Source organism: Sturnus vulgaris, chromosome 21, assembly GCF_052056855.1.
Source record: "Sturnus vulgaris isolate bStuVul1 chromosome 21, bStuVul1.hap1, whole genome shotgun sequence".
Classification (NCBI taxonomy): domain Eukaryota; kingdom Metazoa; phylum Chordata; class Aves; order Passeriformes; family Sturnidae; genus Sturnus; species Sturnus vulgaris.
The window spans coordinates 7,991,942-8,017,665 of NC_142263.1; the positions used below are offsets into that span (position 1 = coordinate 7,991,942).

The 25,724-nt window shown below is 49.8% G+C and overlaps 1 protein-coding gene across 20 annotated transcripts in view; it reads left to right on the plus strand.

The window, feature by feature from the left end:
- The window catches only part of GTF2IRD1 (GTF2I repeat domain containing 1), a 70,209-nt gene that overhangs the window by 11,587 nt on the left and 32,898 nt on the right, over positions 1–25,724 (plus strand). For 15 of the 20 annotated variants that reach the window (XM_088176922.1, XM_088176926.1, XM_088176936.1 and 12 more), the window contains 7 exons: positions 11,728–11,856; positions 13,859–14,000; positions 16,746–16,892; positions 20,190–20,373; positions 22,265–22,548; positions 23,533–23,622; positions 24,468–24,551. In XM_088176922.1, the coding sequence (XP_088033048.1) occupies positions 11,734–11,856; positions 13,859–14,000; positions 16,746–16,892; positions 20,190–20,373; positions 22,265–22,548; positions 23,533–23,622; positions 24,468–24,551 (1,054 nt within the window). In that variant the 5' untranslated portion in view covers positions 11,728–11,733. Of the gene's footprint in view, positions 1–9,247; positions 9,342–11,727; positions 11,857–13,858; positions 14,001–16,745; positions 16,893–20,189; positions 20,374–22,264; positions 22,549–23,532; positions 23,623–24,467; positions 24,552–25,724 lie in introns of those variants that run through there. The other 5 variants (XM_088176923.1, XM_088176927.1, XM_088176935.1 and 2 more) reach the window with 2 other exon arrangements.

Genomic DNA, 25,724 nt, shown 5'->3' on the forward strand with positions numbered 1-25,724 from the left:
TGGGCCAGTTTCTTCCTGGGAAAGAAGGGTCTCGTGTGCTCTGGGCTGGGTTGAGGTGTCAGGGAAGGGATGTGCTGTCCCAAGCTGCCATGTTCGAGCTGGAGTGATGACAAGTCCTGGGAAGGAGGAGGTATCACCAGCTCGGTCACCTTGTCCCGACGTGACTCCCAGCAGAAACACGAGGGAGAGGACCTGCCTTGTTTTGGGGACAGATCCTGGCCAGCCTGGAGCCATCCCAGCAGGGCTCCCTGGGGCCAGCCCAGGCAGTCTTTGAGTTAGGGCTGGGATCAGAGCCACTCCCACTGCATCTGCCCTAGGCTGGCACACTCCCCGCCCCACTGCAGTCCAAATCCCTCTGGGAGCACCAGGTGAGACCTTGTTACCACAGCAAACGCCTCAAGATGCTGTGCTGTCCTGCCCAGGTGGGGCTACTGATGTCTGTGCAGTTCCTCAGAGCCCCCAGAGGCAGAGGTGTTGCTGGGGGGGTGCGACCAGCAGCTGTCCCTGGATGTGGGTCTGTCCCATCCATCTGTCCCTGTCCCTGGCTAGCTGCCATCAGCACGGCAAGGCTTATGGTGCTCAGGGCTCAGCGTTAAAAAAAGCCAAGCCTTTGTGAATGTGGGGGTAATGCTGTGATGTACACTCGAGATGTTTTAGACATTGGAGAGTCTCCCCACAGGAGCTCTGGGGATGGTCACAGTGCTGGGGACACCTGGGCTGGAGGTGGCATGGCTGCAGCAGCCAGGGGTGTCCCTTGAGCTGCAGAGCAGGACCTGGTGATCCCGGCTGGGATGCTGGGCAGCCCCACTGCCATCCCCAGTGGCTCCCCATGGAAGGTGCTGTCCCTGCCTGGGGCTGGTGGCACCCACAGCTCTTTGGGGCTGGCAGCAGCAGCGATGCTGAGCCTTGGCAGGGTTTGCATGGGAAAGGGCAGGTTTTGGGGCTGGTGTGGTGGCCAGAGGCTGCCTGGGGAGGAAATGGGGATCGTGGCTGGCTGCTCCTCCCAGGCAGCACTGTCAGTACCTGCCTCACCTGACGGGTCACACCAGGGCGGGTGCTTGGCTTCACCCAGCACTCCTCCACTGCCAGCGTGAGTCACTGCCCTGTGCAGGGTGCCCAGCTCTGGGTGGCAGGGAGCCACTGGCACTCTACACACATGCTCCCAACTCTGGGGCTGGGATGACCCAGGACCTGCTCTCACCTTTGTGATTCATCCCATAAAATAAAATAAGGGAGAAGGGAGCAGGAAACTCAGGGCATGGGATGCTCCCATCTCTGAGCCTTCTTTCATCCCTTTAGAAAGCCAGTTTATTTTTTTTAATGAGTTTATTTATGTAGCCAGCCTGGATTAGCAAACAGCCCATCCTGTAACATGGAATACTCAGTACTGAGACACCAATAACCAGAGAGAAATGCTAGAGATAAAATTAAACATAATGAGATTATGTGGTATCTCTCTGTCAGGGACCACCTTATGCAGAGCAAACTAATTGCCTGTGCAGAGCAGAAAGTGGGTGATGAGCAGTGTCTGGGAGCTGGGGAGGGGCAAGTGCCATCAACAGCAGCTTTGCAAAAGAAAAAAGCACTGGGGCTGAGAGCAGAGGAGCAAGATAAGGAGCCCTACAGCATTTGGGGGACTGGGATGGAGCATCATCTGCTCATTATCCCCAGCAATGAGCTGCTGCTGCTAGACTTTTGTATATTTGCAGTTTGAGTAGCCTTTTGCTAGATAACAATAAATAATAATAATAATAATCTGGAGCAGTATCTGGTTAGATGGACAAGGTGGACATGCCAGTTGAGGCAAGAGCCAGGATAGAGTGTTGAGCACTGTTCAGAGAAAGCAAACCCCCTACCAGAGTGTGGGGCCAAGGCTGCAACACCAGGGACATCATATATATGGGATTTTTCCTTAATTTAGTGGGGAGAAAAAATATTTTTAAAAAGCATTTGTCTGTGTAATATAAAATTCAAGTTAGGCTCCTAATGATTTCATGGAAAACAACAGGCTTTTTATATTGGCTCTTGGGGTTGGAGGAGAGCAGGCTAGAATAAAGATTTACAGTCTTTGGGAGATTAAAGGCCCTTGGTACATTGTTCAAATACCACGAGATTAGTTTCCAAGGAGACGGATACCAGTTGCCATAGGCACCGGGGGCCAGGAATTAGGATTGCGATTTTTTATCCTGATCACGCAACCAGTAGCTGAATGCTGTTAAAACTGGGCTTTAAATAACCCCAGTGTTAGTGTATGCTCTGCTGAGCCAGAGGCAGGGAACAGAGTCCCCTGCTCCAGCACCCACTCGGGCATGCAAGGTGGGACCCCAGTGCTGATGGAGGGGTGCAGGGGGGGACAGGGCTGGGAACCCAGGCTGGTGCAATCCCAACACCTGCCTGGAACGTTATCCTATGGCTTCTGAGCTCATTTCACCTCATTTTTTTCAATGAGCAAGGGATTGCCAGCATCTTCTTGCAATAACCAGCAATCATGATGGTGCAGGAGCCAGGGATCATCACAGATTCATGGAATCATGTGGTTTGAAAGGGATCTTAGAGGTCATCTTGTTCCACCCCAACATGGGCAGGGACACCTTTCATTACACCACTGGGATGTACCGAGGGGTAGAATTATCAGCCTGCTAATTTTGGCTTCCCCATGCCTCTTGCTTCTGGGAAGTGCAACCTGAGCCCTGGCATTTGAGGTGCCAGATCTGCATCTCTCCTTCTAGGAACTGCCAAGCAGCGTGCTTTTATACAGAAATGGGTGCTGAGCTCCCTGATGCAGGCAGAGTTTTGGGGCTGGGCATCCCCCTGGGAGCTGTACAGGCACCCAAGTGCCAGTGGCTGGGTGGTTCTGCTCACCCACCAGCCACCACTGAGCTCATCTTGGCCTCACTGACCCCAACCATTCACACGGGGCTGCCAGGGCAGGATCCAGCTTTCCATGGATCCAGCTTTCCATGGATCCAGCTTTCCATGCATGGTGCTTGCAGTATCCCTCCCTGCTATGATGGGAATGCTCCAATTAACACTTTTTCTCCCCCCTTGTTTTTCTTTAAAATTTCTTTACTAAATGAAGAAGCAGTTGCTGGAAGCAAGAGCTTCTGTGCCTGCCTGCTGTGAGATTGCAGTGTGGAAACTTGTGTGGAGCTGAAAGCAGTGCTGCTGGAGCTCCACAGGCAGTGATCCCCAGCAGCTGCCATGCCATGCAAGTGTTTATCCTGGGGGAGATGAGATACAGCTTCTGAAGGGCACTTGATCCTCTTCTATCTCTCTCTGCACTAGACAGAAGCCTACTGTAGTTTTACTATGTTATGTTTAGGTATGCACATGGGCTAGGCTTAAGGAAATGAAGGTGATAGCAGAAGGCAATGCCCTGGTTGGAGATGGAAAGTGAAATTTCTGTTAGACACTTTCCCTGTGGGAGCCCCTAGTTTGTTCTTTGCTTCTTTTATGAGTGGGACTAAACCACAGCAGGTGCCAGATTATCCAGGGAAGTGGAGCCCAGGCAGCCATGCTGGTGAATGTTCTCGTGCTGGTGTGCATGTGAGCAGGTTTTCCAGCAGGTGCCTTGGGATTTGTGGGTAAAATAAAACAGGGAAGGAGGTGTTTGGTCATGAGAGCTTGCTCTGCCCTGTACCATGCACTGGGAAGGAAACAGGCAGAGGAGACTGCTCATGTCAAGGGTTGGGGTGGAACAAGATGACCTCTAAGATCCCTTTCAAACCACATGATTCCATGAATCTGCGATGATCCCTGGCTCCTGCACCATCATGATTGCTGGTTATTGCAAGAAGATGCTGGCAATCCCTTGCTCATTGAAAAAAATGAGGTGAAATGATCTCAGAAGCCATAGGATAACGTTCCAGGCAGGTGTTGGGATTGCACCAGCCTGGGTTCCCAGCCCTGTCCCCCCCTGCACCCCTCCTTCAGCACTGGGGTCCCACCTTGCATGCCCGAGTGGGTGCTGGAGCAGGGGACTCTGTTCCCTTCCTCTGGCTCAGCAGAGTTCAAAAGCAGTGCCTGCATCCTCACTGTGGCCCCTCAGCTCTGCTGCTTTCAGTCTTTGGAGAAAGGTATCACCTTGAAAAGCTGATATCAGCTTGATACCTTTCATTCCTGGAAAATCTGCAGCCCCTGGCTTGGACAGGAGCACTCTTTGCTGGGTTAAGAGCTGGTTGGATGGCTGGGCCCAAGCAGTGAATGGTGAGTGGTGCTGCATCCAGCTGGGGGCCAGTGACCAGTGGTGTCCCTCAGGGTCTGTGCTGGGGCCAGTCCTGTTCAACATTTTTATTGATGACATGGATGAAGGTATTGAGCCTTTCATTAGCAGATTTGCAGGTGACAGGAGGCTGGGAGCGTGTGTCCATCTGCTGGAAGGTAGGAGGGCTCTGCAGAGACACCTGCAATGGTTGATGGATGGGCAGAGTCCCATGGGATGAAGTTTAGGTGCCGAGTCCTGCACTTTGGCCACAACGACTCCCTGCAGTGCCACAGGCTGGGACAGAGTGCCAGGCACAAAGGGACCTGGGGGCACTGAACATGAGGCAGCAGTGTGCCCTGGTGGCCAGGAAGGCCAGGAATAGCGTGGCCAGCAGGAGCAGGGAGGTCATTCTTGCCCTGGACTCAGCACTGGTGAAGCCACACCTCGAGTGCTGTGCCCAGTTCTGGCCCCTCCGTTTAGGGAGGACCTTGAGATGCTCCAGCGAGGCTGGGGAGGGGCTTGGAACACAAACCCTGTGAGGAAGGGCTGGGGGAGCTGGGGGTGTTCAGCCTGGAAAAAGGAAGGGTCAGGAGAGACCTTGTCCCTCTCTACAACTCCCTGAGAGGTGGCTGTGGTCAGTGGGGGTCAGTTCTTCTCCCAGGCAGCCACTGACAGAATGAGAGGACACAGCCTTGAGCTGCACCAGGGAAAGTTTAGGTTAGACATCTGAAAAAATTCTTCACTGAAAGAGTGATTGGGTGCTGGAATTGTCTGCCCAGGGAGGTGGTGGAGTCACCATCGCTGGATGAGTTTAAAAAAGCCTGGATGTGGCACTCGGTGCCATGGTTTAGTTGATGAGGAGGTGTCAGTTCGTGGGTTGGACTCAGTGATCTCAAAGGTCTTTTCCAAACCTAGTTCATCCTGTGATTCTGTGAAAAGTAGCAAAATAAAAGGGAATTTTTGGATGTGTGGAGAGATGTGACTGCAGTTATGGGGCAGCAGTTGGACCAGGTTTGGGACTGGGGGTGCACTGACACCAATGTTTAGGGGATCAGAGGTGTCCTCAGCAGATGCTTCTCACACCAGGGGTGTGTGGCACCATGGCCCTGGGGTCCCTCAACACCCAGAGCTCCTTGCTTGTCCCAGCAGGGCTGTGCTGCAGAGGCACCCACACACAGGACATGGGTTAGGGCTTTTCAGGGTGTTCAGACAGCTGAGGATATTTCTGGGTGTTTTGTGAGTGCCCTGGACCACAGTTACATCTGCTGGCCCATGACATTGGTGCTGATGGAGCAGCTCACCCAGCACGTGTTAGGGGTGCAGTAAACCATCCTGGCATGATCTGCATGCCTGGGGATGGACACGGTGTGGCCACAGAGGATGAAGGCTGGTACTGAATTAGGTGTAAGGGATTAGGGTTTAGCAGGGCAGGGCAGGACAGGTGGGTTAAGACAAATTGCCCATGTGGAGCAGGTATCTCCACTGCTGCAGCAGAAAACCCAAGGAAAGCTGTTTGGGAAGCCTGGGACCATGTCACAGTGCTCCTGTGGCTTTGGTCACATCTGCTCCACTGATAATGGCTTTTGCTTAAACAATTAGAGAAAAAACACAAATGGAAATTCAAGCCTGGTCCCTGCCCTAGCTTTTGCCCTTGCTGTGGCTGATGTGGTTTCCAGGGCTTTTTGCTCAAGTGGCTCCAGCTCACCAGGCACCTCACTGATCATAACTGCCTGCAGAAAAAGGACCTCCAAAATCCCTGGGGTGGAGTGGGACAGGGAAATACCCTCTGAGTCACATGGGTGAGATAACCCTTGGTGTGGGTCCTGCCCCAAAGTGATGTCCCTGGATGGGACACAGGGATGGGCCCCTCGTTTGGAGCAGGGACACTGTCCTGCTGCTAGCAAAGGACATTATTTCTCCCTCTGGCTCCAATCAGAATGACTCCTGATTGATTTTAAACAAGTTCAGTGATAGCCAGGGCTAATTGCTTAAGTATCTTCCAGAGCCAGTGTAAGCTTTAAAAATTCCTTTCAATGTTCCCTCATGGAGTAACAGGCAATTACAAATAAAATCACAATCATCTCATCATTATGTTCATGGGCTGGCAGTGTCCTCCCAGCAGGTGGGCTTGAGGGCACTGGTCCTGCTCCCTTGATCCTGGGAGGATAGAGATGGCTGAATGTGGTGCCCAACATCCTGTGGCCTGTCAAACATTTCAGGTGACCAAGAAATCCAAGTACCTTTAAAAGTCTCCTACCCACAAGTGTGCTTTCCCTGCTCTAATATACCTCACTATCCAGGAGGGTAAAGGGTCTGTAATCCATCTGAAGATCGACCTCTTTAAAAAAAAAAATATATATATATATATATAAAATCCGTATTTCATCAAGATATATATATATAATTAATTTTTATTTTGCTGGAACTAGGTTTGGTTCATTAGGGCCTCCCACCATCTCATCAGAACCACTGAGGTAACAGGTAGCATTTTCCTGGAAAAATGAATACATGGATAATTTCCTGCCACTGTAGTATGGAACTGTGGCAGGACCAGTGCAATGGTCAATTTTTTTCTTGCCTCTTTTTTTTTTCCTTTTTTTTTTAACCCCCAGTGTGCTGAATAGCCAAAGCTCTCCTTCATTTTGATTCCTGTTTAGCTCCCTGAATAAGGAACTTGTCCACACCACTGGGGGCTTTGTGAGCATTCCAGGTAGGCAGGGATGGGGGGATTTTCATGGGGATGTTAGGATGTCCAGAGAGCAAGCAGGCAGCAGTGGCAGGGTCTCTTGAGGGCTCTCTGTGATGTTCCTTAGCTTTTTGTTTCTCCCTTGCTGAGTGCTGGGTCTGAGCCAGTGCTCTTCCACTTGTTGCCCTTGGGTGTAGTTAAGCTGAGCTGAGCTGGAATATGTGAAATATGTGACTGTGACATCCACCAGTGGGTTTGGGCTGGGCTGCCACATTGAGGATGCTTTTCCCTGAGATGGTTTTGAGGTCTGATGTCCTTCCCAGGTCCTCAGTACAAGAGATGCTTCACATGGTGGGAATGGACAGAGTTATATTTGTAAGACACATTAGACCAACAGGAAAAAACAAACTAATTAGTTTAAATCCAATATGTTCTAGGCCAGTTTGGACAGGGCTTTGAGCACCTGGTCCTGCAGGAAGTGTCTCTGCCCATGGCAGGGGATTGGAATGTGATGGACTTTTAAGGTCACTTACAAACCAAACCATTCCATGATTCTGTGATTCAGTATTGGTAGCAAAAACCCCAGTATTGGTAGAAGCCAGTGTAACAAGCAGCAATTATGGGATGTGCTCCATCCCTCCTGGGCATTTAGGTGTTCCCATCTCACAGCATCTCCCACTCTGCACTGGGTTTGACCCTGGGTAATTCCCAAAAAATGGGTCATTGCCTTGCCTTTTTTTTTGCTGGCAAGGGTGGCTCAGAGGAGTGAAAGTATGGGGAGGGCCAGTAATTCAGTCTAGATTTGCAAGTCCTGGACAAATGTTCAGCTTCTCTTGAGGAATGAGATTTTGGGGATTTATGCTGCACAAGGCTTTCATGCACAGCAAGGTGAGGGGCAGGGTGGAGGGTCTGCTTCAAGGACCATGGCAGCGTGGAAACACCAGCTCAGCTTAATAAATAAGGTGCTGTTGCTACTGGCTGTGGCATGAGGTTGAAAATCATTGTAAGACTTCAGAAGATAAGGAAGGGGGATGAAAACTCTGCCATTCTTAACACCAGGAGTACCCTGCAAATTCAGTCTTTGCAGAGCCAGGGGCATACTGTGTGAGTTGCTGGATCACATAAACCCCCTCTGCTTCTCCTAATGGTACCTGTTTATCATTTGAGGGGTAGAATAACAGCTTTCTGGCAGGAAATTTCCTTTGGAGGGTTGTCACTGGCTTACTGGTGGTTTGTTTTTTTTTTTACTGTTTTGTTAGTTCCATAGGATTTAGGAATGGTAATGTGGGATGCATGGCTGGAGGATGTTTATCTTGGTGAGGTGCTGCCCCATGGAAATGCTAGAGGCACTGGTGAGGGGCTGTGCCTCCTGTGGCTGCAGGGCTGGGGGGCCCCTGGCCCATTCCACAGGAGTTGATCAGCCTCCCAATGTGGCTGGTTTTTTCTTTGCTGCAGCACAGGTGATTCATGAGTGAAACTGCCCCGGGGCTGAGTTTCTAATCTTTCCCAGGATTATCAAGGGAGATGTCGTAAGAGCCAAGCAGGAGCTGACATCCTGTGCCAGCAGTTACACAGCACCCTGTTCCCCTGAGACTACTCTGTGGACAAGAAATGATTAAAAAAGAATAAAATTTGATAACTGTTTTTAAAAAACCTTAAAAAATGTAACAACAATCTGCAAATGTTTGCTTTGGCCCCGTGGCAGTGGTGTGAGATCCTTGAGCCAACCTTTGCTCCTGGGGTTGAGACTCAGTTTGCAGAGGTGTGATGGGGCTGTACCTGGAGCAGGTCCCCTGAGGAAGGTGACATCAACCCTTTGGTGGTGTCCCAGGGACAGATTTCAGTAGGACAGGCCCAGGAAGTGAGGCAGGCTGCTCTGCACCCATCCTACCCACCTTGCTCCCTGTTGGCAGCCCAAAGTGCTGTAAGAATGGGTTACCCTAGTTTTCTTAAAGAGTGCTTGCCCTTTAATTAGACAAACAACTTCAAGCCTTATGCCTTAATTTGATTTAAATAAGCCTAGCACTTGCTAGTGAAGTTTTCTTTCCTCCCTTTTATTTCACCCTTGCATAAATCCACTGTCATGCTTTTTGTGGCCACAGATGATTAAAAGCTTTACTGGAATATTTCCCCCCATCCCTTAAAATCCCATTGTGTTACTTGGGTCATCTTTTTGTTACATTTTGTTGGTTTTTTTTCTTGTTGAGTGATTCTTGCTTTTACTTATTAAACAGTCATCCAGGGGAAAGAGATTATTTTTATCCTGATCTTCTGCAGGATAGGAAGGGGATGCAGGAACCCTGCCCCACTTCCCATTGATGTTGTCCCTGTCTTTCCTATTGGTTCCCTCTCTGCAGCCAGATCCAGCTTGTGGCTTTGCTTTTTGCAGCCAAGAGAGGAGCATCTCTTCCCTGGAAGTGCTGATTGCTGTGGGAGGCCGTGGCTGAGCAGGTTGGTGCAGCTAGAGCTCTCTGAGTGGATGCAGCCAGCCCCACCAAGGCAGGGACTGGTTCTCCAAAACGCTGCCAGAAGACAGCAGAATGTCCATGTCATAGCAGCCGCATTTAATAATAAATAGGGCACTCACAAACATGTACAGGCACCAAAGTAAAGCTTTTTTCTAAGCCAGTGCATGGGGGAGTTAAGAAGGGAGTGATGCTCCCTGGAGCAAGGCAGTGGCTGGTCCCCAGCTCAGCCTGGAGCCCAGCACTGGCATCACCAGCACCTCAATTTCCTGCCAATTGCAACGAGGCACCTCCTATTAACACAGCATCCATGAAAATGCAGAATCTCAAGTTGCCTTCTCCTGCAGAAGCTGCTTGGGAGCTTGCAGATGAAATGGACTCTGTCTGTGTGTCCATCCATGCCTGCACAAAGGCAGATTGCTTCCTGGTGCTGCTGCAGCTTCTGGTGATGGTAAAGCTGGAGGTGCCTGGCAGAGACCTGTCCCCAGCATGGGGACACCTGGGCTCCGTGCCCAGCTGCAGGAGCATGTGTTCAGTTCCCTGCTTTATTTTCCAAGATGATGCCTACTTAGGCCAGGTTCTTTCCCCCCAAGATCACCATGGAGGAGATGTCCATCAGCTTTGTTAGAAGCTGTCAGATGGGTGGAAGAGGATTTTCCTGGGAGACTGTTCGTGTGGCTGAGGTTCCAGCTCTGCTCTCTGCAGGTGCCTGTGGAGCCCCAGCACTGCTTGGCTGCTTTCAAGAGCTGGTGACATGGGGAAAAACCTGGAGGGCTCATCCAGAGCAATTCCTGAAATTCGGTCATTATTGTTTAATGGGATTTGTCTCCCCTCTTCATCAGCTTGTTGCAGACCTTTATCAAAGTGTGCCCAGAGCAGCTGTGGCTGTCCCATCCAGGAAGTGTAAAGGCCAGGTTGGACAGGGCTTGGAGCAACCTGGGACAGTGGAAGGTGTCCCTGCCCACTGCAGGGGGGTGGAATGAGATGATCTTTAAGGTCCCTTCCAACCCAAACTATTCTGTGATTCTTTCATAACATGTGTGTGCTCAGGAACCTGCAGAGATGCCAGTGTGGGGGAGCTTGTTATTTTGGGCCAAACCCCACAATTTCCCTGTTTCATGGGCCAGCACAGCTCTGCTTTGCATTCAAATTCCTTCTGCTTGGACACAGCTGCAAACTAGGGCAGGAAGGTGAATTTGGGGATTTGTTGTTGCCTTTAACCTGTGTTTTTAGTGTGGCCAGGCAGCTGTGGTTATCAGCTGAGTGGTAAATTGAGTTATGTGCAGGCAGCTTCATTCATATTCCCCTCCTTCTGCCCATCCAGCCTTGTTAGGGATTCTCTAGCCTCTTTCATCCATTTGTGAGCACATGATTTATGATCTGGTTCAAGTGGCTTATGAGCTAACTTACCACCGTTTATTTGCAGGATTAAAGCTGGGTGGTGCCACACTGCCCTCCAGATGGAGGGGCCATGGCTGGGAGGGATGTGTTGGGTGCTGGGGTGATGCTGTCTCCAGTGTGGGTGTCCCAGCATGGCTGTTCTGAGCAGGGTGAGACCCGGCCTCAGTTTTCCTGCAGCGTTGGCATTACCGTGAGCTGAGCTGAGACATGAACACTGAGGCACAGAAACCTGATGCTGTTGCTGCACTTGTAGCTGGGTCACAGCATTTTTCCCCATTTGGCTGTGAGGGATGGAGATTCTGGGGCTGAGCCTCTTTCAGGTGTGTGGTCCCTGCACATCACGTCGTCCTGTCCCCCTGACACCAGGAACTGCAGAGTGGGGTGATTTGATTGGGGAATGCCTTGCCATGAGCTGCATCTCTCCCTTGGGGTGAAAGCAGAGCAGCCTGTGACTTTGACCTGTTTCAGGGACACTTTTGGGTGGCAGGCTCTCCTCCTGCCCAGGATTTAGAGCGGGAGGCACAAGGACAGTCAGCACAGTGTCTTGGTGGGGACAGAGCCATCACCCCTGCTCACAGCTGCCATCAGAGCTTGGGCACAGGATCCTCTGGCTTGCATGGCCACGGGCTGGACATCTGGGCTGTCCCACCATGCAGCTGGTCCAGTGGCCCCTGCTCAGTGGTGGCATCTCCTCGAGGGTGAGCTCCTAATGCAGAGATGATCTGGGCACTGCTGGTACACACAGCATCAGCTCCAGGGTTTGATTACAGCTCAGCTCCTGCACTTATGTGCCTTTGGCAGAGGACTTGGGGGGTTTGTGGAGTTCTGTGTGCCTCAGTTTCCCCTGTGTACCTGTGCCAGCATTGCTCCCATAGCACATGATGGTAGTGGGGCGTGTGTGGTGATGCTCAGCTCCAGCTCTCTGCTAGTAACAGTGGTGCATAGCTCTTTCATGTTTTTTCTGTTTTCAGGTGAATATGGCCTTGGCAGGGAAGCCTTTAGATGTGACACTCACCACCTCCAGAGCTGACCAATGGAACATGGTTTTTCCTCAGAGAGACGAAGTCATCACCAGCTTAGTGTCTGCCTTAGACTCCATGGTAAGAGGCCAGTGGCACCCCTGTCCCCACCCCCTCCCTCCTTTGGCCTCCATTTAGCAAGGCTGTCTGGGTGCAGGGCTGGCACAGGATGCCTGGTGAGCTCATTCCTCTCCCCTCTGCTGCTGGAGAGCCCAGGGAACTGCTGAGAAATAAAAACCCTTTCCTGCCCTGACAGCCATAAGGATCATAAAGTCAGCACAAGTTAATCTCAGATGTGTATTGTTTTTCCCATTAATATTTATGTTGGTATCAACTGGCTGTAGGGTGCTTGGTTTTGTTTTTTTTCCTTGCTGTTTTACCAATGTTACCGTGAGCATTTACACAACAGCAGAACAATGGCTTTTTATCTCTGAGAACAAAGAAAATAACTTTCATATCTTTTGACGTCGAATTCCCACTGGAAACGTTGCCTAAGTCAGCCGTGCTTACATAAACAAGATAGCTGTCTGGATTAAGTCTCATGGACCAGAGCTAATCTTATTTTTAACTGTGAATGTGATCAATAAGGGAAAGCGGATGTGTAGTAACAAATGTCTAATGCAATGAGATGTGCTAAATAGCTCTCTCTTTTTAAAGTCAAGTCATATGTAATGTATTTATCTAGGATATGTTTTCCTCTCTATGCGGGTAGAGGTTTTTTCATTAATACCAATTTCCTTCTCTTTGACATCACCACCCCACTAAGGAGCAGGTTCCCTGGAGCCTACACACCCCAAGCAGCTTTGATGATTTATATACATGCCATCCTGTACAGCAAATTATGTTACCATAGTTTGGCTTCTTAATGAATATACATCATTATGCAGTCCTTGTTAGGTGCTTACACTGGGGCCAGGGAGCCAAGCTGCTCCTGAAATTCAGCCTTTATCCCAGTGCTTCACCAATGGCAGTGCTCACTGAAACCTGTGTGCCTGGTGAATAAACCACAGGGCCATATGCATGTCACCAAGCAGGCTTAGGGTCTGGATTTGTTCTGCATCCAAATCTCACACACCTTAGTTTTTGTGTTTATTTTTTGAGAGTTGAACTTTTTACTCGTCCTTGCGACTGGGTTTTGAAAGGAGGTTTCTTAAAAATCTCTGTTTTGTGGGATTTGATTCAATGCCTCCTTGAAGAAGGTGAGCAGGAGATAAAATGACCTGGTTTAAGCCCACCCAAGTGAAGCTCATTGTACCTGTGTGCAGGGAGCTGAAGGGAGCTTAGGGGTGTTGGTCCATGTAACCTCCCTGCTGTCCTGCTCCCTCCCTGGCTGCCAGCATCCTCTGACTCTTCTGTGGGGTTGTTGATGTGTCTAACCAGGGCTGATGCTGGGAAAATCCCCTCTTTTTTACCCATTTAAATCATGACCTGGGGATAGCATCTTCCTAGCACAGTGCTGTAGCTGTAGGAATATGACTCAGGCTGCCAGTACTGAGTAACTATTATAATATACAAAATACTAATAAAAATGCATATGCATGTGTGTTATGTAGAGCAGGAAGGGCATGTTACATAAAATGGATTAATGGAAGAAGTTTTTTCCATCTCTTTATTATTTTGCATAACTGTACAAGAAGAATCGTTCAGCTAATCTGGACTTTGACCATATTAGTGTTCTGCAGCTGAAATAAGATTCCTGTGTTCCTTATTCCATTAGAGCTGGTGGAAAAATGCAAATTGTTATCGGTTGTGGTGTGGGTTTTTTGTTAGATTTTTTTTTTTTACAGTAACGTTTTCTTTTAAAGAAATGCAATAAAATGTTTATTTTTAGGATAGGAAAAAGCAAAATAAAATGATGGGTAAATAGTTCTTGTTTTCCAGCTGGATATTTTTGTAGAGCTGTAAAGTCGCTGAAATTTTTAGGGGCTGTCATAAACCCATGAAATTCTGCCATAAACCAGAGCACCGCTTTTGATGGAGGAATCTTTTGATGGGAAGAGTAAAGTCCCAGTGGGGAATGGGAAGGGGTGGGAAGCAGGGATGCTGCCCCATGCTGTGCTGTGCTCACCTGGTGCCTCCACAGTGCTCAGCACTGGCCAAGCTGAACGCAGAGGTTGCCTGCATCGCCGTCCACGAGGAGAGCGCCTTCGTGCTGGGCACTGACAAGGGGAGGCTCTTCCTCAGCGCCCGCAAGGAGCTGCAGGCTGACTTCCAGAAGTTCTGCAGTGAGTATCTGCACCAGCACCACCTTCCATGCCAGGCTTGGTGCTCCAGCTGTGCCAGCTGTGACTCCTGCTGCGCACGGAGGGGTTGTGGTTTGGGGGCAGCACAGGGCTGACTGTCAGTGCTTCCCTTCCCTTCCCTTCCCTTCCCTTCCCTTCCCTTCCCTTCCCTTCCCTTCCCTTCCCTTCCCTTCCCTTCCCTTCCCTTCCCTTCCCTTCCCTTCCCTTCCCTTCCCTTCCCTTCCCTTCCCTTCCCTTCCCTTCCCTTCCCTTCCCTTCCCTTCCCTTCCCTTCCCTTCCCTTCCCCTCCAGCAGTGCTGCCAGAGCACTGGAGTGTTTTTTGAGAACTTAGCTGAGATAGTTTAGCTACTGATCCTCCCAGGAGCAGAAGGGCTTTCTTGGTCCAAGGCTTTTTTTCCTGGTTTTGGAAAAACAGGAGTGGATTTGGTAGCTGGAAGTGTTGGTTGTGGAGTTGGTTATATTTTTGAGGGATGAACAGTGGTGACAGGATACCTTGAGCAGGGACTGTGTTCCCCCAGTCTCAGATCAGGTTCACCAAGTATCTGAGGGATACCTGTGTATTACAAGCCTTCTGTCCCAGCTCTGTACCTCTGCCAGTTTCCAAAAAACAGTCTGGGAGCTGAAGGGAGGAGGGGAGCCATTCTGTGAATGGGGACCTTGTTTCTTGCACAGCATCATCCCCAGCATGCTAGGCTGCTGCTGTCCTCACTCAGTGCAGAAGCTGGAATGGGATCTGGTTTTGGTGGTGCTGAGGACACCACACCCAGATCTATTCGATGGTGGGATGTCAGTGGACAGAAATACTTGGTGTTGGCAGAAAGCACATAGGTGCTAAATCCATTGGAGAGATTGTTCAGGAAGGGTTTGCCCTGGTGACACCAGTGCTGTGAAGCTGACCAGGTCACTGTCTGCTTGGGCTGTTCTCTGCCTGCCCCTACAGGAGCAGCTCTCTGCCATGGCTCTGCCCACCCCTCATCCTGCTGCCCTGGCCAGCTCCACTGTTCCATCCTCCCAAAGAGATGCCATTAGTTATCCTCTACTGGATTCTGCAGGACAGGAGGCATTTGGGGGATGTTTCCTACATTCATGGGCAACTCTGCCTTCCCTTCCCACCACCCACAAGATGTGGATGGCCGTGTGGTGGCCAAAGGGAGGGAGCTCCCTTCAGTCTGGAGAAGAGAAGGGTCCAGAGAATCCTGAGAGCCCCTTCCTAAAGAGGGCTTATAAAAAAGAGAGAGAAGTGACTTTTTGCCCAGGCAGGTAATGATAGAACAAGGGAGAATGGTTTTACACTAAAAGGGGAGAGATTTAGGTTAGGTATTAGTAGGGAATTATTCTTTTGAGTGTTATGAGTTACTGGCACAGATTGCCCAGAGAAGCTGCAGCTGCTCCATCCCTGGAAGTGTTCAAGGCCAGGTTGAACAGGGCTTGGAGTAACCTGGTCTAGTGGAAGGTTCCATGGCATGGGGTTGGAATCAGATGGTCTTTAAGGTCTCTTTTGACCCAAACTGTTCTCTGATTCTGTGACATATCCTGGTTGATGACCTACTGCTGTGTGGGGCAAAGCATCTGGCACTAGATCCCGATTCCCCTCTTTGGTTTCATTTATACCTTTGTCAAAAAGAAACAGTCATGTCTGGTTGAAAACAAATCTTGAGTATGGGGTTTGAGTAAAGTGGATGATGGTGCAGACAGGGTGAAATGTGATAACTCTGTCTTGAATTGAGGCCCCTCAACTGCACTCCATAAAGCCCTTTCAACTGGCACACAGTGGAAAGTATCCCTGAAGTGCCTTTGATTCCTTGCTGCCCTCTTAGAAAGATCTGAATTAATCTAAAGCAGACATCACTTGGATTTGTAAGAAGCCTCTTATCTCTCTGGGACGCAGACCTCACTTGAACACCCTCCTTTATCTGAGCCTCTGGTTCTGCCTTTCTTGATGCATGGGGGGAATTGACAGTGATAGAATTCATGTCAGTGGAGGAGGGGGAGGCAGAAACATTTCACAGCCATGGTAAAAGACCCCAAAAAAGTTTTCCAGAGCCTGTTTCACTTCCCTGTGTCTAGTGCTGGGTATATCCCATGCTGCTCTTGACCCATTCCCCATGATGTCCTTTATCCACAGAAGGATCTGCAAGCTCTTTGAGCACCAGGCTCGATTGCCAATAGGAGCCAGTCGAGGATGATGAAGGAATTAGTCCTTTGTCACCAAAAATCCCTTGCAAATTACTGTGGATAGAACAGCAATAATGCATTTGTAGTGTTTAATTTTCTGTGCATTTAGAGATGCAAAGAAGTCAATGCCAAAGATATGCTTTATTTGAAGTTTAATGGGGGAAATTAGCAGGAAATAGCTGGTATTACTGAGCTACGTGATGCTGAAGGGTAAAAAAGCCTCCAAGAAAGGCGGATTTTCTTTTCCTGAGAGATTGGAGGCTAAGCAGATTGAAACCAGAGTCTCGAAATGGGCTGCCCAATTAGTCATAACTGTTTCAGTGTGGCTGAGTGGGAACAGCCAGGGAAAAGAGGGCAGGCACCGGGTGAGTGACCCTGCTGCTGGCACCACTGCCTATTGCCAGTGCCTTTCCCTGTACCTTGGGGGCTGCTGGCATCAACCCGGTGTGATCTCATCCAAGCTGGGCCCTGAGGTGGGTGGGAGGCTGGGAACACCTGCCTGCTCACCCTTTCTCACCACAGTGACTCCTGTTTTCTCCTCTCCCCCCACAGGAATCCAGCAGAGGAAGGAGCAGGATGCAGAGGTGCAGAAGAAGGCAAAGGAGTGCGGGCAAAGGGTGCTCAGGGTGTCCCCGGACCAGGGATCAGATGTGTACCTCCTCAGGAAGATGGTAGAGGAAGTGTTTGATGTGCTTTATAGTAAGAACCTTCATGCTTCCCTTTGGGGATGTGGAATGTCCCTGGGGCTCACTGAGCTGCCCAGCACTGCCCCCAGACACAGCTTTCATTGCCAGCCCGGCTCCTCAGCGTGGGAGCAGGTGCTGCAGGGGCAGCATGGTGAAATGTGCTCCTGTACAGAGTTAGTGCTGCATTGAGATGGGATTTGGCCACTGCTTCTTAGTTTTCCAGTGCCCCAAACTGAGCCAAAAAGCCCCTGTGCTGGATGAAGCATCCTTTGTTTCCCCTGAGCAGGGGAAGCCTCTGTGATGCCCTGAATGTGATTTCCAAGCACACCTTTATCCCTGCTACTGCATCCACAGCACCTCTTTCATAGCACTGTGTTAGAGCTCTGCAGATTGACTCCCTCTTTCCCCTGGCAAGTCTATTTCAAAAGAAGACAGGTTATTTTCTAGCACGTGGCCCTGCAGCCCCAACTTTGAGATCGAGGTGATGCCGTTCCAGCACATGCATCATCCCCAGCAATAAAGCTTCTGCAATTAAATATAGATGACCATATGGCTGCTGCTATGGAACCCAGTGGGTTGCAGAGCTCCTTCCAGGCCCAATCTGCAGTGGCTTGAGCAGCAGCAGCACCTTCTTCTCACTCACAAGGATCCACTGGAACCCCCATGGAGTGGCTGGGGGTAGTGGCCATGCTGCTGGCTCATGCCCTGGCAGCACCTCTAGAGCTGGCATCTTCCACAGGCTTCACAGGCAGAAAAGGGACATGGATCCCTTCTCCCCTGGGACACACAGTCACTGAAATTTTGTGAAGCCACTTAAAGGACTTAGAGGCAGTGTTCCCATTAATGGGAGAAGTCAGATCCTACTGCTGCCTTCCAAAGGCTGGGCCCAAGAATGAAGGAAGGGGTGAAGGAAGAATGAAGGAAGGGGTGAAGGAAGAATGAAGGAAGGGTGATGCAGAAGAGCCAAGGGAACAGAATGGAGAGGGTGTTTTTTGCTGAGGTGAATTCCCTCTCCAAGCTGCCAGTCTCATTGTCCTGCTGCTGGGACAGTGCCAAACTTTGCTATTCTCTTGGGAATATGTGAATTATTAAAACCTGACATAGAATAAATATATAATTGCATTAGAAAAGCTTGATCTTGGTGCATCTGTATGGGGTTTATGAACCAGGCAGCCCCTCCATTGGATGATTAGTAAGGCTCTGCAGTTTCGAGGGGTATGGAGATGGGTGGGGACACATTGGCCACGTTGTCAACCCAGTATAGCCAGTATTGCCATAGCAGAAGGAGGCTGGGCATCCCTGGGACAGTAGTTTTGGCTTTGGCACTGGGTGTAATTCTGCCTTTGCTGCTGCTTCAGTAATATCAGCTGTTTCCATCCTTGGGCCACTCTGACAAAGCTGCTTGCTGCCCTCCCTTCACTCCCACTGGGAAGAGCCTCTCCTGCTTGAGTGGGGAGAAATACACAGGAGACAGTAGATGCTCCAGGGTGATTCTGTTTGTAACACTGAGAGGACTGTGAGAGTTTAACAATTATGATTCTTAGGGCTTTTTTTTTTTTTATCCTTTCATCAATAAGGATTGTAAACAAAAAATCTTTTAAAATGCTCAGTCAAAAAGATTCCCTCCAGAGCCAGGTAATCTCTGCAGGATGACTGATTACCAGTGGCTTCTATTAAACAGGCATTAATGATGATTATTGTCTCTTTAGCCAAACCATGAGTCTCTGTGCAGCAGCATGAGGCTTCTGAAGGTCACCTTGACAATAACACGGTCCCCATAAAAATATGTTTGGGGATTTCTTGAGCATTGGTTTCATAAGGAGCCACTGTGGACATTGGGAGCTTCTCCCAGACATGAAGAGAGGAAGGGGGGTGGAGAGCTGCTAACTTGTGGTGTCATGGTTCAAAGGCTTATTTTAAAACTTTGGTTATTTGCTTAATTAAAATATTATCAATCCCCCCTATAAGAAGCCTTAATGGCTCGTGCAAGTTGCACATCGTTAATTATAATGCATTCCTTCAAAGGACATGTTGAAAAAATCACTTTTAGTAAGGACTTGCTGACAGTGTCACAAGATTTGCAGTGTTTCTGTAAGATTTTTTGGTGTTAGGTTTTTTTGGGTTTGTTTTTTTTTTTTTAAGAAGAGAGGAAAAAAGAAAAGATTGAGAAGAAAATCCACAGTATAAAATCCCTGAACAACTTAAAGGTCCCATAATCTTCTCTGTCTGCCCCTCAGCCTGGAGCTGAAGGTGCAGGCACTGTGTCATGCCACCAGATGTTCAGCATCTGGACATGCTTTGCCAGACAGGTTGCATTCCTGCATGGCTGGTTTTTGTGCTTCATGCTTTCAGCACCATGTTTATTGATCACAGTGGCTTGGGTTGATTTCCAAAGTAATTTTTCCCCAGAGAGTAGCTTGAGGGTTTTGGCCATTCCTTGAAATCCTTCAGAGCAGGCTATTTTGCTGATGGTGTTTTGCCTGCAAAGCACAGTGGTTTGGGCACACAGGCTCTTTAGCTGGTTTAGAAAATCCCTATATAATGGCAATGCTCACTGCTTGTCTGCTGCTGCCAGGGAAGGGAAAGCAATTTGTACCTGACTCCTTAGGGAGATTTTGGTGTCAGAGATAAAATGGAGCCAGAGGCACATGGTGAGGACATGCTGGGATTATGCTGCCAGTGTTGAGGGGAGCAGGTGAGAGTTCTGGGCAGCTGGAGGTGATTGTGCAGTCAAATGTATTGATGTTCAAGCTGTCTGTGTATAGTGGGATGGAGGGAGATTATTGGTTTTGGTTTTTTCCTTGTCTGTCATAGTGAATCAAAGCTGCTTGACAGCAACAGCAATCAAACTGCTTTCCGCTCTTCCAGGAGGTAAAATAAGAAAACTGACTAGAAATGAGGTTCCCAGAATATCTCAGTAAGCATGAGATAAAAATCATTGCGAGCTCCTGTGCCTTCTTTGTCAGCCCTTGGCTCCTTCCCACCTTGCTGATGGCCATGTACCTCACTGGCATATGGCTGGGCACTCCCAGGGGTGGCCTTGTGCCAAGTGACCCCAACTGAGGATTCTTCTGTGAAACCTGAATTATGAGACATCTGCTTATTGGCTTTTATGAGCTTTTTTATTAATTAGTGCTTTTAGAAAGGAATTGGAGTGCCTTGCATGCTAAGTGCAGAGGTAGGAATGGGGTTTTTTTCTCCTAACGATTCTGTTGGTATTTCTTGCTCTCGCATTTACTCCTCCAGCCCAGCTCAGCAGTGGTCAGGGGCACAGGGTGTTTGTCAGTGTGTAACTCTGTCCCCTCCCCAGGTGAAGCCATGGGGAAGAGCAGCGTGGTCCCTTTGCCCTACGAGAGGTTCCTGAAGGAGCCAGGCTCGCTGGCTGTTACCGGCTTGCCCGAGGGCATCAGCTTTAAGAAACCCCTGGAGTATGATGTGAAATCCCTGATGGCCATCCTAGAGCACAGCCACAGCATCCGCTTCAGGCTAAAAAGGTAACTTTGGGCACCTCCACGGGGCAAGAGAGCAGTGATCCCTTGGGATGGTGTCTCTTACAGCACTGGCACGTGATGATTTTGTGTGGCCCAGGCAGGAGGGTCTCTGCCATGTCCCAGCTTCTCCTCAAGACCCACAAACCTGGGTCCAGCCATGCCAAATCCAGCCTTGCACAGAGATTTGTTCGTGCTGGGGGGCTTGAGTCCATTTCAGACTCATTTCTATAAAAAGTGTGTGTAAACATGCACATTAACTGCATCTTTTTATGTGTCTCTGCCAAAATTTCCACTGCGGTAAGCTAAGTGCTTTTCTGTCTCCAGAGGGATTTCCAGGGTAAATGCTGCAAGTGTCTTCCCAGGCTGAAATGGGTTTTGTAATGCCAGACAAGGAGGGAAGTGGGGGACTGCAGCAGAGCAAACTCCCCCTTTTGGCCACATTTATGCAGGGGGTTCAGTACTTTTAGGTGCATTTCCCCTGCACTTGCCTGGCTGGCAGCACCTCAGATCCATTCAGAAAAATGCTGAGCATGACGAAATATCTCCTCTAAAGGCTTGATGCTTCTGGAGAATCAGGCTGAGACAGCTGAAAGTAGGACACACAGAATTTGAGCTGTCTGTGAGCTTGTGGCTCCCTGTCTCATGTGGAACACGTTGGTTTCTTCAGTCTGAAACTCATTTGTGGACTGACTGAGCTCCCCCTTTCATGTGCCTTGGGTGCTGGCATAGGCAATGGAGCCAAGTGACTGTGGTCATAAAAGGTTTTGCCCCTTAAATGCACCAGGCATGGAGCTGGGCAGCTTGGTCCTAACTAATAAAAATGCTTTGAAATACTGTAACACCAACCAGCTCCACTTAAAGAAGACAAGAACCATTTAGGTGCCTAAAGATGCTCAGGAGTTTGAGTGATGGGTGTAACTTCTGAATCACAGAACAGAACTATAGAATGGTTTGTGTTGGAAGGGACCTTAAAGACCCTCTCATTCCAAGCCCCTGCTGTGGGCAGGGCTGCCTTCCACTAGGCCAGGCTGCTCTAAGCTCCATCCAGCCCAGCCTTGGACACTTCCAGGGATGGGGCAGCTTCCCTGGGCAACCTGTGGCCAGGCCTCACCACCCACACAGGGAAGAATTTCATCCTAATGTCCAATCCAAACCAAACTGTTTCAGTTTGACGCCATCCCCCATTGTCATGTAGCTCCCTGCCTTTTCAGCTCCACAGTACCTTTGGGTACTGGAAGGCCAGAGTATGTTCTCCCAAGAGCCTTCTGTGGGACACATATTGAGAAAGTAAGAAAGTTACAGCCTGAAAAATATTCCAGGCTGGAGCTTCTCAGCTCTGTTCCCAGCTGATAAGCTGGTCCAGATCAAGAGAGAATTTCTCCCAGGGTGATAATTTGGTCAAAATAAAAAGGAATTAATAACAAAGATAGAACCCCTGTTGTGGTGTGTGCCCAGGCCCTGGCAATGGGGTGTCTTCTCTCTGAACCAATCACCTTTTCTCTACTCTTGGAGTTGCAGTCATGCTATAAAACCAAGTGTGTTTCTGAATAAACTTGGCTCTTTCTTCCTGTCATGACAGACGACCATGTAACTGTGCATCTTATTTCCACCACACTTAAAGGGTTAAAACCCCTTTCCACGGCTACAGCCTTCTCTTCTCCAGGCTGGACAATCCCAACTCTCTCAGCCTTTCCAAATGGGAGAGGTGCTCTAACCCTGTAATTGTCTTCATGTTGCTCCTCAGCTCGGAGCCTGGCAGCTGGTGGTGCAGCATGTCCCACCCTCCCAGGCACGGCTCTTTTGCCCATCCACACCCTTGCTTGTTGCAGCTTAGCAGTGCCATGGGCTCAAAGGAACCTGTTTTTCCCTCCTCTTCTCCCTTCCTTCCCCTCAGGCCAGCAGATGAGCCCAGCCGAGAGCCCAACCCCAACATCGAGTTAACTTGTTCCTCCCTCGCCTCCAAGGGCAGCCGAGACTCTGGTGCCAGCGGCCCTGTGGCCAAGCCGGGCCCCCAGGACGGCCCCAGCGCCATCGCTGTCACCAACTTCCTGTACGGCGTCTCGCTGCCCGCCCCTGCCACCATCGACCTCAAGCAGGAGGTGTCCTCAGGGCTGCCTGGGCCCGCTGCCATGGCAGAGATGAAGGTGCCTTCCTCACAGGAGTACAGCGACTGCTGTGGTAATAGCCTGGAGTTTGCTCTGGGATGAGGGCACAGCCCACCCCTGGCCCTGGTAGGGGCAGGCTGGGCGGTTTTGGTGTTCCTTGGTGTGTTGGTTTGAAAGGAAAACCAGTGAGAGACTCTAAGTCAGGAATAATGGGAAAAAGAAAAAAAGAGATAAAAATAAAATACATGCAATAATAGAAAAGAAAAGCACTGCCAGAGTCAGAATACAGCCTGACACCCCTCTAGTCAGGGTGGTGGTAGCAGTCCAGTGAAGTGTTCTTGTTGAAGCAGTGATCCTGTAGGAAGGTCTGGGAGCTCTTGTCCTCTGGATCCAGTGGGTAAGGGCTGCCTTGGTGTTCCAGATCTCAGCTTTGATCTGGGTAGGAAATGTTTGGCTCCTGCCCCTGGCTGGAGCATCTCCCAATGGGATGATGGAATTTGATCAGCCCTGCCCTGGGACTGCATGGCCATGAACAGGAGAGATCTCCTGGAGGGAGGATGGGCTGTGGAAAGATAAAGAACACTGCCCCAGCTGGGTTAACACATGGCCCATTAGCAGAGGATATCTGCACAGAGATCAGGATCACTGCCCCAGCTGGGTTAACACATGGGGACAGAATCCATACTTTGGGCACATCTTTACATTGTAACCTAGGACACTTGGATGAAAACCAGTGTAGAGCTTGGCCAGTATGGCAATGAGCAGGGCCCTTGCTATGCTGCACTGCCCCAGCCCTTCCCTGGGTGCCTGCAAGGTGCTGATAGGGCACACCTCTGTTTTTGCCCCAAAATGACAGGTGCTGCACCACCAGGCTGGAAAGGCAGCTGGAGTGGGGAGGCAGGGGTTGGTGTGGCCAGCACAGCACAGGTGTCACAGGCCAGGGTGCATGGAGGAGAGAGAGAAGGGTTGGTGGGGGACAGCACCCAGGGTCTTGTGGTGCCTGCAGCACTGGTCAGGCTCTCATCAGCCCTTTCTCCTTGTCTCCCCTCTTGTCCAGGACAGAAATCATCAGTCTCTGGAGGTCCCCTCATCCAGAATGTGCACTCATCCAAGCGCATCCTCTTCTCCATCGTCCATGACAAGACAGGTCTGTGTCCAGCATTAAAGGCAGCTGGCAGCCTTAGTGAAAGGTTTTCCCTCCCCACATCTCTCCCCAGCAGTCTCCCTGCCCTCTCCATGCTCTGCAGGGACCTGGCAATGCTAGAGGTGATGCATCTCACATTGGAGCCAAGACCTTCCTCTCTGCTCTGGTCCATCCCTGCCGTTCCAAGATGCTGCTGGTGGTCCTTGAGCACTGCTGGCTGCCTGGGAATTCCCATCTCTGCCTCCTGCACAGGGAACCAAGGCATGGCTTTAGGAAAGGCTGTTTGCCCCAGCTGCAAACAGCACATACCTGCTGAACACCTGGCATTATTTCAAAAGGACTGAAAGCCACTAGTCCCAGTGAGATTCTGCAGCAGTGCCTGGAGGGATCAGCAGTGGGGAGGAGACTGCCATTTCCCCACTTCCACCACACCCAAGGAAAATGCAGCCTAAAAACCCATGCCTGCCTTAAAGAGGAGAAAAAAAAATGGGTGGGAAGGTTGGGAAAGAGGAGAAGATGGAAAAGATCCACTTGTGAAAGGGCTGTACCTTTCAAGGGTTCATTCCAGGTGGAGTTGGCTCTGTCCAAGAGGGTCTTTCATTCCAGGGCTGAGAAATGTTATGGGGTCATTTCTTAGGAATCTGCTTTGCACATGCCAAGGAGAGTGCTCAGGTCTGGGGTTGGAGAAACCCAGACCTTATCTGCCAGCCTGGCAAAATTCTCTCAGGAACAGGGAAATAATGTTTTAAAGTCTTGTTCCTGCTTCGCAGCACTTTGCAGGAGAAAAGTGCATCTGCTGTGTATGAACCATATGGAAGTTTCTTATTTCTTGTATTTTGTTTTGATAGATAAGTGGGACAGTTTTATAAAAGAAACTGAAGACATCAACACCCTTAGGGAGTGCGTGCAAATTCTTTTTAACAGCAGATATGGTGAGTAGGAGTTAATATCCCATTATGCATCTGCAGTGCTTGTGGATTGCATATCATTATATAGCAATCATTTTTGTTCCCTAACACAGCAGCAGAAGCCATATGCTAGAGCTCCCTGCTCTTCCTAACACATTTAGCTCAGCAGCTCCCAGTCTCCTGAAGGTTATGTCAATATTTCTGTTTGGAGCCCCACACCATTGTCAAGGAATTTATAACTGGGCTGTAAAGCAGCCCTGTCTGGGAATGTGGCATGCTGGATCATAGCACCTGGCCACCAGGAGTGGTGGCATGTGGACCTTTTACATACATGTGACAGGTAAAAAGAAGGTGGTTGTTGTTGCAGCTGCTTGTTTCTCCATCTGCACAGCTTGCATACCTTATTGGTGCTCCCTTTGCTGTGGGCAGTGCTTTTGGGGTAGCTCCTGGGCATTTGGGCAGGTGGAAGCTTGGGAAATCCCCTGGGGCTGGTGGGCTCTTCAACTGTGCCATCCCTCTCAGGCTGTGTAATTTGTGAGTTGCAGATGGGCTGTAGATGTGTGCTGTGTCACCTGGGAGTTGTATTTGGGCTTGAGATAAGCCCTTTAACTTGTGATTTGCATTTGTGGTCCTGGAGTGTGTCCAAAGGGTAACAGAGCTTAGGAAGAGTCTGGAGCACGAGTCTGATGAGGAGCAGCTGAGGGAGCTGTGTGGGCTCAGCCTGGAGAAAAGGAGGCTCAGGGGGGACCTTCCCACGCCCTAGTTAGCTGAAGGAGGTTGTAGCCAGGTGGGACTCAGTTGCTTCTCCCAGGTGACAAGTGATAGAATTAGAAGAAATTGCTTCAAGCTGCTCCTGGGAAGGTTTACATTGGACACTGGGGAAAATTTCTTCACTGAAAGGATGCTCAGACACTGGCATAGGCTGCCCAGGGTAGTGATGTCGTCACCATCCCTTGAAATGTTAAAAAAGCATATGGATGTGGCACCTGGGGACATGGTTTGGTGAACATGGTGCTTCTGGGTTAACAGCTGGAATCAATCTTAGAGGGCTTTTCCAACATTAACAGTTTTATGATTCCACGTGCTATGAAGCTGGTGAATCACAGAGCTCACAAACCTGCTGTGGTGGGTCTCGAGGAGTTTGGGAATGATATTTGGGCCAGCTCACTCCTGGTTGGAGCATCACAGGGTGTGTTT